Source organism: Carlito syrichta, unplaced genomic scaffold, assembly GCF_000164805.1.
Source record: "Carlito syrichta isolate Samal-C Ts95f unplaced genomic scaffold, Tarsius_syrichta-2.0.1 Scaffold309725, whole genome shotgun sequence".
NCBI lineage: Eukaryota > Metazoa > Chordata > Mammalia > Primates > Tarsiidae > Carlito > Carlito syrichta.
Window position 1 is genome coordinate 61,953 of NW_007253821.1, and position 14,523 is coordinate 76,475.

Below are 14,523 nucleotides of genomic sequence, written 5' to 3' on the forward strand. Positions count from 1 at the left end.
TCTGGTCTGGCCTTGGAATCAGCCTTTCTCCAAAAAACCCTGGTTCTTTAGAGTGGACAACTGTGTTTCAAAACCAAGAGCTGTGCACTAGGTGTGCTCATTACTTTGGCGTGTTACTGCTTTTGAGCCCTCTCAGTGGAAAGAGCTAGAGGATATATGTATATTATATACACATATTTACATCTACACATTGGTATAGAAATAACTAGATATACATGAAAATCATGAGTTGTCATCCCTACTTGTAATTCAGGCCTAACACCACAATATTCATTCTGGTTTTTTCTCTCTATACATTTGTTTATTTCCTTCTTAGACAGAACTTCTTAGTAAGTTTCTATTGTAATTTCCTTCTCAGACAATATTATCCTTAATATATTTACTCATTTGATACATCTTCTTGTTTGTTCAGTTTTGTGGCCATATATAATGTGAGTACCTGTGTGTGTGTTACTTAAGATGCTGGCAGCCTAGAAAACTAAATCATAAGAATTGGTTGTTGATATAGTATCACTGTATTACGCAGTAATTAGACACCTGAGCGATTCTTCATGGTTGGAGAATAGTAATGTTTGGGAGTGACCATGCAAATATATGTAATGAAAACAGAGTTAAGTATTGTAGAGCTTTTTAAGTATTTAAGTTTCGAATGCCCACCTTTGAACATAGTGAGCAGAGTTTTCAAAATCATAAAATTATTTATGCATCTGAGTGGGGAATGAGATCTGGATTGAGTGTGTTGTAAGGAGTCTTGAGTTCCAGTGTCAGCTGTTCCACTAACTAAATCTGTGTGCTGTTGTCATGCCAGACTCCCAAAGATCCCAAAAGGGAAGGCATTGATCAGAGACCTGAGTCAATGGACAAGACTTGGGCTTTATTTGGGAGCTTACAAGGGAGATGGTCCAGGAGTGGCAGGCTGGACAGGAAAACACCGCTCTCAATTATGAAAGGCAAATGGGTTATATAGCATTTTATATAGGGTGGAGTAGGGAGTTAAGGGTGAAAAGGGTACTGTCTCTAGTGTACAAGCATAGTGTGAGAAGGTCCTTATACAAGTGATACAGGTACACAAAATGGCTGTGAATGCTCTTTAGGGGTGGATTTTTTAGTATTTTAATGAACTAAAGGTGAATTTAAGGTTGCCAAAAGTTATGGGCATTGATCCAGATGTGCCCTACCAGCTGGGTCTGAACCAGCCCTGGGATCTGAACCAGCCTGGGGGCTGACTGTTTCAAGGAAGTGTGCAGGAGAACATTCACTATGCATAGCTGCAAGATGTGGTCAGCAGGAACGGAGCACTTTGCCCATGGCCTCAGCATGACCTGCAAGCCCAGGCCAGAACCTGAGGGAAAGGAGACATCCTGGGTTGGCCACTCCTGGGACCACTCCCCAAGGTCCATTCCCCTGCCTGGGGCCATATCCAGTGTGTGCTTAGTTGTCACTGAGAGTACATTGCCTTATAACTATTAGGCACATCATTTAACCCTTTCATTCCTCACCTGTAAAATAGGGAATTGTTGAATGAAGGCAGGAAGGGAGGGAGATCGGTGATTATTGAAAGTATTTCCTGTTGGAGTGACAGAGGAGAGAACAAGGGGGAGGGGTAGAGATGAGAAAGAGAGATGCTAGTTATGTGTGTTTCAGAGCAATGATTTTGTTTATAGGTAGAAAATTCTGTCAATTTTGAACTTGAAGGAAATATCTAAAGAAATTAATATTATATTGGCAGTTGTATATTTAGCTGTATGTTTTATGTGTGCCTTTATACCTTATTATTTTTGCTCATAGTAACAAAATAGATAGATAATATTCATATTATGTTTATAGTACTGTATATCAAGGTTTCCATGTTTATATTTCTCTTTGGGCCTCTTGATAAATCTGTAAGTTAGGTAAGGCAGATATTATTGTTCCTTCTTTATAGTTGAAGATACTGAAGCTCTGAGAGTTCTAATTACTTGCCTGATGTTACACATCTAGTGAGAAGGAGCTGCAATTTGAAGCAACATTTAAAAAAAAAACTTTATATCATGGAAAATTTCAAATGTGCTGTTCTTTCCAGTTTTGAATGTAAATTCTACTGTTATTTTACTTTACAATAGTTTTCATCTAGTCTCCTCACTTTTTGTAGTTGTTGTCTGCTGTAGTAATTTTAAAGTAAATCCCTGACAGCATGTTATTTAATTCATAAATACTTTAGTACATATCACTAATAATATATTTTTAATATGGCCATGATGCAGTTATTATTTTATTTATTTATTTATTTAAATTTTTTAAGAGATGGGATCTCACCATATTACCCAAGCTGGCCTTAAGATCCAGGCCCAAGTAGCTGAGACTATAAGGCAGTGCCAACATGCCTGGCAATTGTGCAATTATTATTAGTGATCCCTTAATATCAACTCATACCAATTCTTATTAAAATTCCCTTAATTGTACTAGAGATTTTTTTTTATGATTGGTTTGTTTGGATTAGGATCCAGAAGGATCCACATTGTTGTATTTCGATGGTCTCTTAAGTTTATTTTAACCTACAACCAGGCTCTGTTTTGTTTTAGTTTTTTCTTTAAATGCTACTTGTTCATTGAAGAAACTGGGACATTTGTCATGTAGAATGGTCTACATTGTGAATTTGTTTGACTCCTTCCTTTTGGTGTCATGTAAGTGTTGACAGTGAGAACCCCTACTGGCTTTTCTTTTTTTGAGTTGGAGTCTTACTCTGTTATCCAGGCTGGAGTGCAGTGGTATGCTCACGGCCACTGTAGCCTTGACCTGCTGGGCTGACAATCCTTCCGCTTCAGCTTTCCAAGTAGCTGGAACCACAGGCGCAAGCCACTGTGTCCAGCTAATTTTTTTATGTATTGTAGAGACGAGGTCTCACCAAATTGCCCAGGCTGGTCTCAAACCCCTGGACTCAGGCAATCCTCTCACCTTGGCCTCCCAAAGTGCTGGGATTACAGGAGTGAGCCACCATGCCTGGCTGGTTGGTTTCTTTGTCCTGTTGATCTGGACTCCTTTACATTTTCTTGGCTTTCTAACACAAGATGTCCCAGACTCTTCATAATATTTTTTGCCCTGCTCCTGAAACTATCCATTTCTTTTAGGAGCTCTGTGAATCCAGGTTTTAAAATTTCAAGTTCCATTTACTTTTTTCCATACCAGTGTCTTTCAGACAAGGGATCATGATTCGTTAGTAGGTAATGCAGTCAATTTCATTGGAAATGATTGGTGTTTTTTGAAAAACAAAAGAAAATATAAGTAGAGTTTATCATAAGATATAAGGGTAAATATTATTTGTTAAAGTTTCTGTATGTATATTTTTATTTTCTGTGTTGCAATATAATGTATATTTCTTACTGTGTGTCTCAGTCAGAAAAAGTTTGAAAGCTAGTTCATACCATTTTTATCATTTGGTGTACAACCTCATTTCTTCAAAGTATTTTTGGTTCCTGTTGCTGCAATATGCAAATAGCTTGTTTTAGTAGCATTGGACCAGAGTATGCAGGAGGAAAACTGGTAATTTAATATTCTGGTGAGAAGAGTTTAAATGAAAAAAATATTGATAGTACTTGTTAGGTCAGTGAGCTGGTGCCATGGGAAAGATGCAAAGAATTGCACAGAAATTAGATTGGAAAATATTGTTTATTTAGAAAGTAGGTTAGAAAAAGAGAAGATTCACCTTCCCAAGGTCAGGGAGGGGACCAAAGTTTAGGAAAAAGCATGGCCCAAGCTAGAGCTTGACAAAAGTATACTTGAAGTTGGATGTTTTTTAAACCTTTCCTTTGATGGGGGCAGATTGTTAAGATGATTGAGTGGTGGTCTGTTTTATGCCATCGCTGTACTGACATCAGGGTGATAGACAACAGATAGATGGGTGGGTTGGTCACATAACTTGCCATTGTGATGGGGTCTGTTTGTGTCACATAGGTCACAAAGGGCTGATCAGAATAGATTAGGTTAGCTTGATTTTTTTTATGGCTAGAAGACAAGTACTTGGAATAGAAAAGTTAATTAATGCAAAACAACTGGTGGGGGGAGGGTTTGTAAAACAGTTATCAGTAGCTATAGCTACCTCTGGGAAACTGGTTCTGCCCTTAGCTAGTGATTAGAGGGCAAGCTAGGTAATTTGCTAAGAAAGCATGACAGAGCTAAGCAGTGTTAAAGAGGCTGCTTTTTGCTGTATCGCTCCATCTTTTGTCCTTTCAGTACTAAATGCTAACAGGAATGTAGCCCATCTGACACTTAAGCAGCACTGGTTGAAATGTAAGTTAATATAGACAGTTTGGAAAACTATTCAGCAGCATCTTCTTTTTTTTGAGTCTGAGTCTCACTCTGTCGTCTAGGCTGGAGGGCAGTGGCATGCTCATGGCCATTGCAGCCTCCACCTGCTGGGCTCAGGCAATCCTTCTGCTTCAGCCTTTCAAGTAGCTGGAACTATAGGTATTCACTACCACGCCTGGCTAATTTTTGACTTATTGTAGAGATGAGATCTCGCCAAGTTGCCCAGGCTGGTCCCAAACCTGAGGACTCAGGCTAACCTCTTACCTCGGTCTCTCAAAGTGCTGGGATTATAGGCTTGAGCCACTGCACCTGGCCTAGCAGTATCTTCTTAACTGAATATATACATGTTCTATGACCCAGCAGTTCCACTCCTAAGTGTATATCTGACAAAAATGTGAATATGTACACCAAAATCCACATGCAAGAAAAATCATAGTAGCATTATTCAAAATCATCAGGCAGAGGCAAGAGGATTGCCTGAATCCAGGATTTTGAGACTGGCCTGGGCAACTTAGCGAGACCTTGTCTCTACAACAAATAAAAAAATTAGCTGGGTGTGGTGGCACGTGCCTGTGGTTTCAGCTACTTGGAAGACTGAGGTGGAAGGATCACCTGAGCCCAGTAGGTCATGGCTGCATTGGCCCTAACCATGCCACTGCTCTCTAGCCTGGGCGACAGAGTGAGACTCCAACTCAAAAAATAAAATAAAATAAAATCACCAGACTAGAAATAACTCATATCTATCAACAGAAAGGCCAGATTTTTGTGTATTTACAAATGAATACTATACAACTAATGAGAATGAAGGAGCCTTTGCTACATTGCCATACCATGTATAAATCTCATAAACATAATATTAAGCAAAATAAGCCAGATATTAATTGATTTAATTTAATATATTTTTTTGAGTTGGAGTCTTATTCTGTCGCCCAGGCAGGAGTGCAGTGGCACGCTCACAGCCACCGCACGACCTGCTGGGCTCTGGTGATCCTTCCGCCTCAGCTTTCCAAGTAGCCGGAACTACAGGTGTGTGCTACCATGCCCGGCTAATTTTTTATTTTTGATTGTAGTGACAAGGTCTCACCAAGTTGCCCGGGTGGGTCTCGAACCCACGGGCTCAAGCAATCCACTCGCCTTGGCATCCCTCGGCTGGGATTATAGGCTGAGCCGCTAAGTCCGACCTTAATTGATTTTATAAAGTATGAAAATAAGCAAAATGAATCTATGTGTTGGAAGTAAGGATGGTGGTGGTGCTGGTGCAGTGGGATAGTTGCTGGGAGGAGTGTTGGTTATATACTACTTACCTGGGTGCTTGTTATATGTGTGTATTCACTTTGTTTTGCATATTTCTGTGTGGATATTAAAAGTTTTTTTAAAGTTGTACATTTTTATCTTGTTTTAAAATATGATAGCAAATAAAATGCAATTCAGGGACAAATTTTGAAGTATCTATTCTCTACAAGGCAAGGTGCTAGCTGTTAGGAATGCAAAGATTAAAAAAGGGACTCTGCTGGGCTCGGTGGCTCAGCCTGTAATCCTGCGCCTTTGGGAGGCTGAGGTGAGTGGACTGCCTGAGCCCGCGGGTTCGAGACAGGCGAGACCTCATCTCTACAATAAATCAAAAAATCAGCCAGGCATGGTGGTGCACACCTGTAGTTCCAGCTACTTGGAAGGCTGAGGTGGAAGGATCGCCGGAACCCAGCAGGTCGAGGCTGCGGTGGCCGGGAGCGGCCACTGCACTCCAGTCTGGGCGACAGAGTGAGACTCCAACTCAAAAAAAGAAAAAAAAGGGACTCTTATTTTCTAAGAACTCATTTTTTGGGGGGAAGATGCATATTTAAGTAACATGATGCTAGATAGACTGGTGAGAATATAGGCTTTGAAATCCTAAAGTTGATGTAATCCTTTTATTTCTGTTTTTGTGTTTGTTTTTTTAAGATATCTCAATCATGTCCTTTTGTTCCTTTTATTTTTTTAATAGCACCTAACTGATACCTCTCATGGTGTGAGAAATAAGTGCCTCCAATTACTTGGAAATCTTGGCTCCTTGGAGAAAAGTGTCACAAAAGATGCAGAAACCTTGGCTGCCAGAGATGTCCAGAAGATTATAGGGGATTACTTCAGTGACCAAGACCCACGTGTCAGAACAGCAGCTATAAAAGCCATGGTAAGCGAGATTATGGAAACTAATTAATGGGGCTAGTTTTTATTTTTTTCCCACATTTTTTTTTTTAAGTTCATGGCTGGTGCTGCCTTGGATGCTTTCAGAATCCTCCCAGCCTATACTTTATATACACTTTCAGGAAGGTATTGGTGGTAGCATCATGGAACTCAATGACATACATTCCTGTATCACAAGTGTGCTTTTCTTTGGGCTTCTCTGATAATTTTCTTCTGTATTTCTGAAACATGGAAGGTACAACCTATGCCCGTTACTCTTCAGCAGGGAGGGATATGACTTAGTATTTTATTATAATAGGTATTATAATGAGGAGAATAGTGCTAGTCATTTTTTCTTACAAAGCATTGATTTTGGCTAAAGGGAACCGTGTTAGTCTGATATAATAAGGGAAAATATGTGAGATCGTGAGGAGACTTTGGAAAATTTATCTTTTTCTCATAAATACTTAAACTATATCTTTATTATCTAGTTGCAGCTCCATGAAAGAGGATTGAAATTACACCAAACAAGTTACAATCAGGTACCTTAAATCTTACTGTCTGGAAGGGGAGGAGGTATCATGAAGCTGGAAAGGTGACACATGGGTTCTCAGAACTTGAAAGCAGAAGGACTTCAGCTGGCCAACAGTGGCAACAGTGATTGGGATGAAGGTGAAGTCCTATCCAGAACATACTTTTCAGGAAGAGAATGGGGGATGTATATGTGAATAGCCCTACTACATGTGAAAGGGGTCTTAGGAAGATTCAGGTAGCTCAATGTGAGCGTGCAACTACATGAAGAAAAGTGTAGTGTTTAGAATAACAAAAGCTATGGTCTTGCTGGTTTGTGCTGGGTTGTGCCACACATGAAGTCATTTCTGGGTACCACACTTGACAAATTAGAATGTGTCTGGAGAAGGGCAAACAAGACTATGGGATCATATTGAAAGATGTTACATGAATGTCATATTGGTAAAGAAAGGTATAATAAAGTTGTGGCAAAACTGATTGACAGTCTAACCAGAAGGCCTTACAAGGCGATCTTTCTCTTGGAGAATAATTGAATATACCTAGTAACAGGCCATCTAAATCCATGCTCAGAGATCAAGTTTTTTTCTTTCAAGGGAAGATGATAATTAGCCAAGCCCCTATACTGATGTGAAAACTAAGTTTATTTTTTTACAAAATGAAATCCAAAATGGATCCAGAATGCTTGTGTTGGTGTGACCATCACCTTCTCTTCCTGTAGGAAAACTATGTGGGAAGCTAAGTAATTAAAGGAAACTTGGAGAGTAAGGACTCAGAGGAAGAAAGATTAGTTGGCTGATTCATATGTTTAGTGTCATAAGACTATATCAATAATCTAGGCAAGTGAGGATGGAATGATAGTAGTGTAGAATTTGAGATATAAGGTAAAATTTAGTTCTATAATGAGTTCAATTTTGGTTATACTGAGTTTGAAAAGTTGATGGGATAGCCATAAAGAGAGTTCCAGCCATAACTAGTTATGAAGGTCTGGACCTTAGAAGTCAGAGCTGAAGGTGAATATTTAGAGCCATCAGTATCTAGGGGTCAGGAAGATACCCAGGAAGAGTGAGTGGATCAAAACAGGCCAATGATTTCAGACCAAAGTAAACAGAAATGTGTGCTTTCATATTTGTGAGCAGGAGAACAATCCACCTTTAGTATTTGGGCCTGTGATAGCAGTAGTGTGGCCCCCAGTAGACCTCACGAGGTTTGATGCTATTCTAGGGGGTTTTTGTGCCATTAAGTCTATGGTTTTCCTTTCAGACATGGGGTAGAAGTGTGCATAGTCAGAATACATCCAGAGCAGCTGACAGAAGCCAAGAATTATTTGTTGGGCAAAGGTTCAAGAAGTTAAAACACCCACGAGTGTTTTATTTGGCATCTTATCCAACCACCCTATCTTCATCTTGAAAATAGCTTGAACATTACCTGGGAGGACACAGATCTAATAGACTTTTGGAATCCTTTGCAGGCTTGTAAATTGCTCTCCGATGACTACGAACAAGTGCGCAGTGCTGCAGTCCAGCTTATCTGGGTTGTCAGTCAGATTTATCCTGAAAGGTTAGTGTGGGTGTAAACCAGCTTTTGTTCACAGCTAAGCCATTTTTCTCTCCTCTCACCATGCAAAAAGCCCACCTCTAGAAAAGGAAGTTAGGTTTTTGGACGACAGTGTGGAATAGGGGAAAAGTGCAGGTCCTGAAAATCAGGATGCCTGGTCTTCGTTTCTCATTTCTGATAGGAACTTCCTGTGTACCTTGGGAAAGATAATTCACTTCTTTGGGTCCCAGCCTTGTCATCTATAAGTGAGTAAATTGGAATCTTTTTTAAAGTGCTTTTCAGCACTTTAAAACAATCTTTAAAATTGTTTGGGAGCCGGGAGTGGTGACTCATGCCTAGTAATCCCAGTACTTTGGGAAGCCAAGGTGAGAGGATTGCCTGAGCCCAGGGGTTCAAGACCAGCCTAGGCAACTTGGTGAGACCTCATCTCTACAATAAAATGAAGAAATTAGCTGGGTGTGGTGGCATGTGCCTATAGTTCTAGCTACTTGGAAGGCTGAGACAGAGGGATCACCTGAGCCTAGCAGGTTGAGGCTGCGGTGACCCTGAGTGTGTTACTGCACTCCAGCCTGGGCGACAGAGTGAGACTCTAACTAAAAGACAAACAAACAGCCGGGCTCGGTGGCTCAGCCTGTAATCCCACGCCATTGGGAGCCTGAGGTGAGTGAATTGCCTGAGCCCGCGGGTTCGAGACCCGCCTGGGCAGCGAGACCTCATCTCTACAATAAATTTTAAAAAATCAGCCGGGCGTGGTAGCGCATGCCTGTAATTCCGGCAACTTGGAAGGCTGAGGCGGAAGGATCGCTGGAGCCCAGCAGATCGAGGCTGCGGCGACAGAGTGAGACTCCAATTCAAAAAAAAGACAAACAAACAAACAAAAAATTGTTTGGGACCCATTTTAGTTTAGTTTAGTTTGGACTAAATGCCAGATAAAGATACCAGGTGAGTTTCAGAGTACTGATCCCATATGTACTGTTTTCCTGGCTAAAAATATTTTCACAGCAATTAAATAATTGATTCTCACAGTGATTCTTTGAGGTGGAGAACCAGATATTAGTTATTCTACTTTATAGATGAGCTCTCTGTATAGGAAAAAGAGATGTTCTTTGCTTCTTCATTAAACTGCCAAAATTTGAAAACCAGACTGAATTAATAAACCCATAGGAATAGGCTTTATTTCTAGTTTTTTAGGACTTAAATACCTATACAAAAAGACTTATTGGAAATTGTCTTCATTTCAGACCTGATTGGTAAGCAGATTTTATATTGATTTATTTTGAGATCTACTGTAGTAATAGCGGTTCAGTTTTAAGAGATAATAAATTTAATATAAAATATTCTGTGATAGCTAGTTTTTGGTATCTTTGTGAATCTTTAAAACCTTTGGTGGGTTACACACTTTATTCAAGACACTGAAAGTTTGCAATGCAACTAAAAGGATTGATTTATACTCCCAGAGTGAAATGTATTTCATCATTCTAGAATTTGAACTATTCAATTATCGTTTCCATGTATTTAGTCTTCATTGGTCGTTCTCAGTTTATTGAGCCTACAGCTTTAGGCTCATATTTTATCATATGTTATTTCTTTTCTTTTTTTTTAGTATCGTCCCAATCCCTTCTTCTAATGAAGAAATTCGCTTAATTGATGATGCTTTTGGAAAAATTTGTCACATGGTCAGTGATGGCTCTTGGGTGGTTCGTGTTCAAGCTGCCAAGCTATTGGTAAGTTATAGTTTATTTTATTTTGTTTATTTATTTGTAGAGATAGAGTCTTGCTGTATTGTCCAAGTTAGTCCTGGCCCCAAGCAATCCTTCAGCCTTGACCTTCCAAAGAACTGGGTTTATGGGCCTGAGACACTGTACCTGGCCAATACTTTCTTTTATAAACACATTGCCTGTTAGGTATTTTCAAACATTTTGAGAAATTATGCATACGGGCAGTGTGACCCACATTTAGAAACGCCAGAATTTCTTTTTTTTTTTTTTTTTGAGTTGGAGTTTCACTCTGTCACCCAGACTGGAGAGCAGTGGCACGCTCCTGGCCACCACAGCCTCGACCTGCTGGGCTCCTGCAATCCTTCCACCTCAGCCTTCCAAGTAGCTGGAACTACAGGCGCGTGCTACCACGCCCAGCTAATTTTTGATTTATTGTAGAGATGAGGTCTTGTCAAGTTGCCCAGGCGGGTCTTGAACCCGTGGGCTCAGGCAATCCACTCACCTCAACCTCCCAAAGCGCTGGGATTACAGGCTGAGTCACCAAGCCTGGCTCAGAATTTCTTAGTATAGAAAGAAATAGCTCACTCTCCTATAGAGAAATAGCCTCTCAGGACTGGAAAGAATCTTAACGATAATACTGTTTAACCTTGTTAGCATCAAGGTAGCCAAGGCCTAGAGAAAATTGAAAATCAAAATAATTGCTACCATTTACTAAGCACCTTTTATGTGCTAGATATTTTGAAGGAGAGCCTTTATATACATTTTCTCACTTACTCTTCACAGTAATCTTGCAAGGTAGATGTTATTACTCCTGTTTTCTAGATGAGATAACTGAGGTTCTGAGGAGTTAAGTAAATTATCCAGCTTACACAGACAAAAAATTGTAGAGTAAGGCTCAGATCTCACTGATCTTCTGACTTTCTGATCTTTTGGTACTTTCCTACTGCTTTGTGTTTGATGAATCATAGCACATTTGTGAAAATTATTTAACTTTTAAGGGATGAAACTGTCTTAAAGTAGAAAAAGTGTTGACCTGATGTTCAGCCTTATTTTATATCTGTGTTACTTTGGACATGTCACTTGATCTTAGTCATAGTTTCCTCATCTGTTAAGTGGAGTTCTAATATTTCTCATGTTTATCTGACAGGATTTTCATGATGCTCAAATGAGATAGTCTATGAAAATGTTTATAAGCTATAAAGTACTGTAAAGTACTATGTGAGTGGGGGTTATAGTATATAAATATATATCTATAAAAATATGTATATGTGTAACAGCAAGTAAATCTGGGGTTCTTTTTGAACATTCCCCCTTTGGGGAAGCCTCAACATGCTATTTTTTTGACTGAAGTTATGCTTTGCACATGACTGTACTGGACACAGATCCAGAGATAGCTTTAGTACTATGACCAATATTTATAGGAGTAACTGTGTAAAACGGGAAAATGTGTAAAGCTTTTTCATGGAATAATAAAGAATATGGATGACTTCCTTATTTTCTGCTTATACATTATGTTGCATGTACATAGTAGAGTTAAACAAGCCAGATGTTATAAATTTTATTTCTGAATTCACATTTTAAAACTGTTTTTGGTTTATGAGTATCTTAAAATTTAGGACAATTTCTGATTATTCATCAAATTCTTTCATTCAGTATTTCTGAGCACCCACAATGAGCTCTGTGTGTGTGGGGGTGTTTTAGAGGAATAATTTAATGATATATCTTTACTTGAGTAGGCAGTTTAGAAAAATAATCCTAAAGCAGGATAAGGCTAGGTGCAGTGACTCAGACCTATAATTTCAGTGCCTAGTAAGCCTAGGCAGGAGGATCTCTTGAGGCCAGGAGTTCAAGACCAGCCTAGGCAACATAGTGAGACCCTGTCTCTACAAAAAATTTAAAAATTACAGGCTTATGCCTGTAATCCCACCTACTGGGGGACTGAGGCTAAAAGATTGCTTGAGCTCAGGAGTTCAAGGCTGCAGTGAGCTGTGATCACTCCACTGTACACCAATTTAAATTGTTCATTACTGATAATGTTTACTTTTATCATTGGCCAACATGTGTCTGTCAGGCTTCTTTACTGCAAAGTTACTATTTTTCCATTGGAAATTAATAAATATTTTGTGGAGAACAACTTTGAAACAATAGAAATATCCTGTTTCAGACTTTCAATTTATATCAGTTATGGGCTCATATTTTTCTTTTTTTTTTGAGTTGGAGTCTCACTCTGTTGCCCAGACTGGAGTGCAGGCCGCTCCTGGCCACCGCAGCCTCGACCTGCTGGGCTCTGGCGATCCTTCCACCTCAGCCTTCCAAGTAGCTGGAACTACAGGCTTGCGCTACCGCGCCTCCTCATTTTTTGATTTATTGTGGAGATGAGGTCTCACCAAGTTGCCTAGGCGGGTCTTGAACCCGTGGGCTCAGGCAGTAACTCACCTCAGCCTCCCAAAGTGCTGGGATTACAGACTGAGCCACTGAGCCCGCCTCATATTTTTCTTATTTTATTCAGTGGATTATAGTATATTACTTTCATTCATCTTGAGGTTTGTATTTCTTTTTTTTTTTCTTTCTTTTTGGTGAGAAAACAGGAGAAGAGAACCTATTCAGTAAATGGTGCTGGGAAAACTGGCTGACCACATGCAGAAGATTAAAACAAGACCCCTACTTATCACCATACACAAAAGTCAACTCTAAATGGATCAAAGACCTACACGTAAAACCTCAGACTATAAGAACTTAGAAAATGCAGGAGACGCCCTTATGGATATTGGAACTGGCAACCAATTCTTGATCAAAACCCCAAGTGCCCTGCCATAAGAGATAAGATAGAAAAATGGGGATCGCAGGGTTGTATGGAAGGTCGATTTTAGACCTTTTAGGAATTGCCGAACTGTTTTCCACAGAGGTTGTACTAGTTTACGTTCCCACCAACGGTGTAGAAGTGTTCCCTTTTCTCTATATCCTCTCCAGGAAACATCTGTTGTTTTTTGCATTATTGGTGATGCCCATCCTGACTGGAGTTAGGTGGTATCTCAGTGTGGTTTTAATTTATGTTTCTTTTTTTTGTTGTTTTTTTGAGTTGGAGTCTCACTCTGTCGCCCAGACTGAAGTGCAGTGGCCGCTCCCGGCCACCGCAGCCTCGACCTGCTGGGCTCCAGTGATCCTTCTGCCTCAGCCTTCCAAGTAGCTGAAACTACAGGCGTGCACTACCACGTCCGACTCATTTTGATTTATTGTAGAGATGAGGTCTCACCAAGTTGCCCAGGCGAGTCTTGAACCCCCGGGCTCAGGCAATCCACTCACCTCAGCCTCCCAAAGGCGCGGGATTACAGGCTGAGCCACCGAGCCGGTTTAATTTCACATATCTTTGATGACTAGTGAGGCTGAGAATTTTTTCATGTATCTGTTGACTGCTCCTATGTATGTCTTCTTTTGAGAAGTGCCTATTCACATCTTTTGCCCGCTTTGTAATGGGGCTGTTTGTGTTTTTCTTTTTGGTGCATTTGAGTTTCTTGTAGGTCCTAGATGTTAGGCCTTTGCCAGATATACAGTTGGCAGATATTTTTTCTCAGTCCATTGCTGTCTCCCTGCCCTCTTGATGGTTTCTTTGGCTTTTCAGAAACTTGTCGGTTTTGGTGGTGGAGGCTTTGTCAAAGATGAGTTGGTTGAGAAATTGAGGTTTTGCTTCTGGAATCTCTATCCTGTTCCATTGGTCTATATGTTTGTTCTTGTACCAATACCAGGCTGTTTTGATTATTGTAGCTTTATAATAAAGTTTAAAATCTGGAAGTGTGATACCTCTCGCTTTTTTTTTTTTTTTGCTGAGGATTGTTTTGGCAATTTGTGGTTGTTTATGTTTCCTTATGAATTTCTGTATTGTTGTTACCAGGTCAGAGAAGAATGCTGCTGGTAATTTAATGGGCATTGTGTTAAGTCTGTTGATTGCCTTGGGTAGGGTGGACATGTTAACAATGTTGATTCTTCCAATCCATGAGCATGGAATATTTTTCCATTTGTTTGTATCATCTTTGATTTCTTTGAGCAGTGTTTTGTAGTTTTCATTTTAAAGGTGTTTCATGTCTCTGTTTAGGAAGATGCCAAGATATTTCTTTTTTTTTTTTTGAGTTGGAGTCTCACTCTGTCACCCAGACTGGAGTGCAATGGCCGCTCCCGGCCACCGCAAACTCACCTGCTGGGCTCTGGCGATTCTTCCGTCTCAGCCTTCCAAGTAGCTGGAATTACAGGCATGCGCTACCACGCCTGGCTGATTTTTTTG

The 14,523-nt window shown here is 40.0% G+C and overlaps 1 protein-coding gene across 1 annotated transcript in view; it reads left to right on the plus strand.

Annotated features, from left to right (window-relative positions):
* Positions 1 to 14,523, plus strand: part of INTS4 (integrator complex subunit 4) — a 127,016-nt gene that overhangs the window by 33,996 nt on the left and 78,497 nt on the right. The window contains exons 5-8 of the mRNA XM_008067632.2: positions 6,266 to 6,451; positions 6,936 to 6,986; positions 8,444 to 8,532; positions 10,133 to 10,253. Coding sequence (XP_008065823.2) covers positions 6,266 to 6,451; positions 6,936 to 6,986; positions 8,444 to 8,532; positions 10,133 to 10,253 — 447 coding nt within the window. The remainder of the gene's footprint in view (positions 1 to 6,265; positions 6,452 to 6,935; positions 6,987 to 8,443; positions 8,533 to 10,132; positions 10,254 to 14,523) is intronic.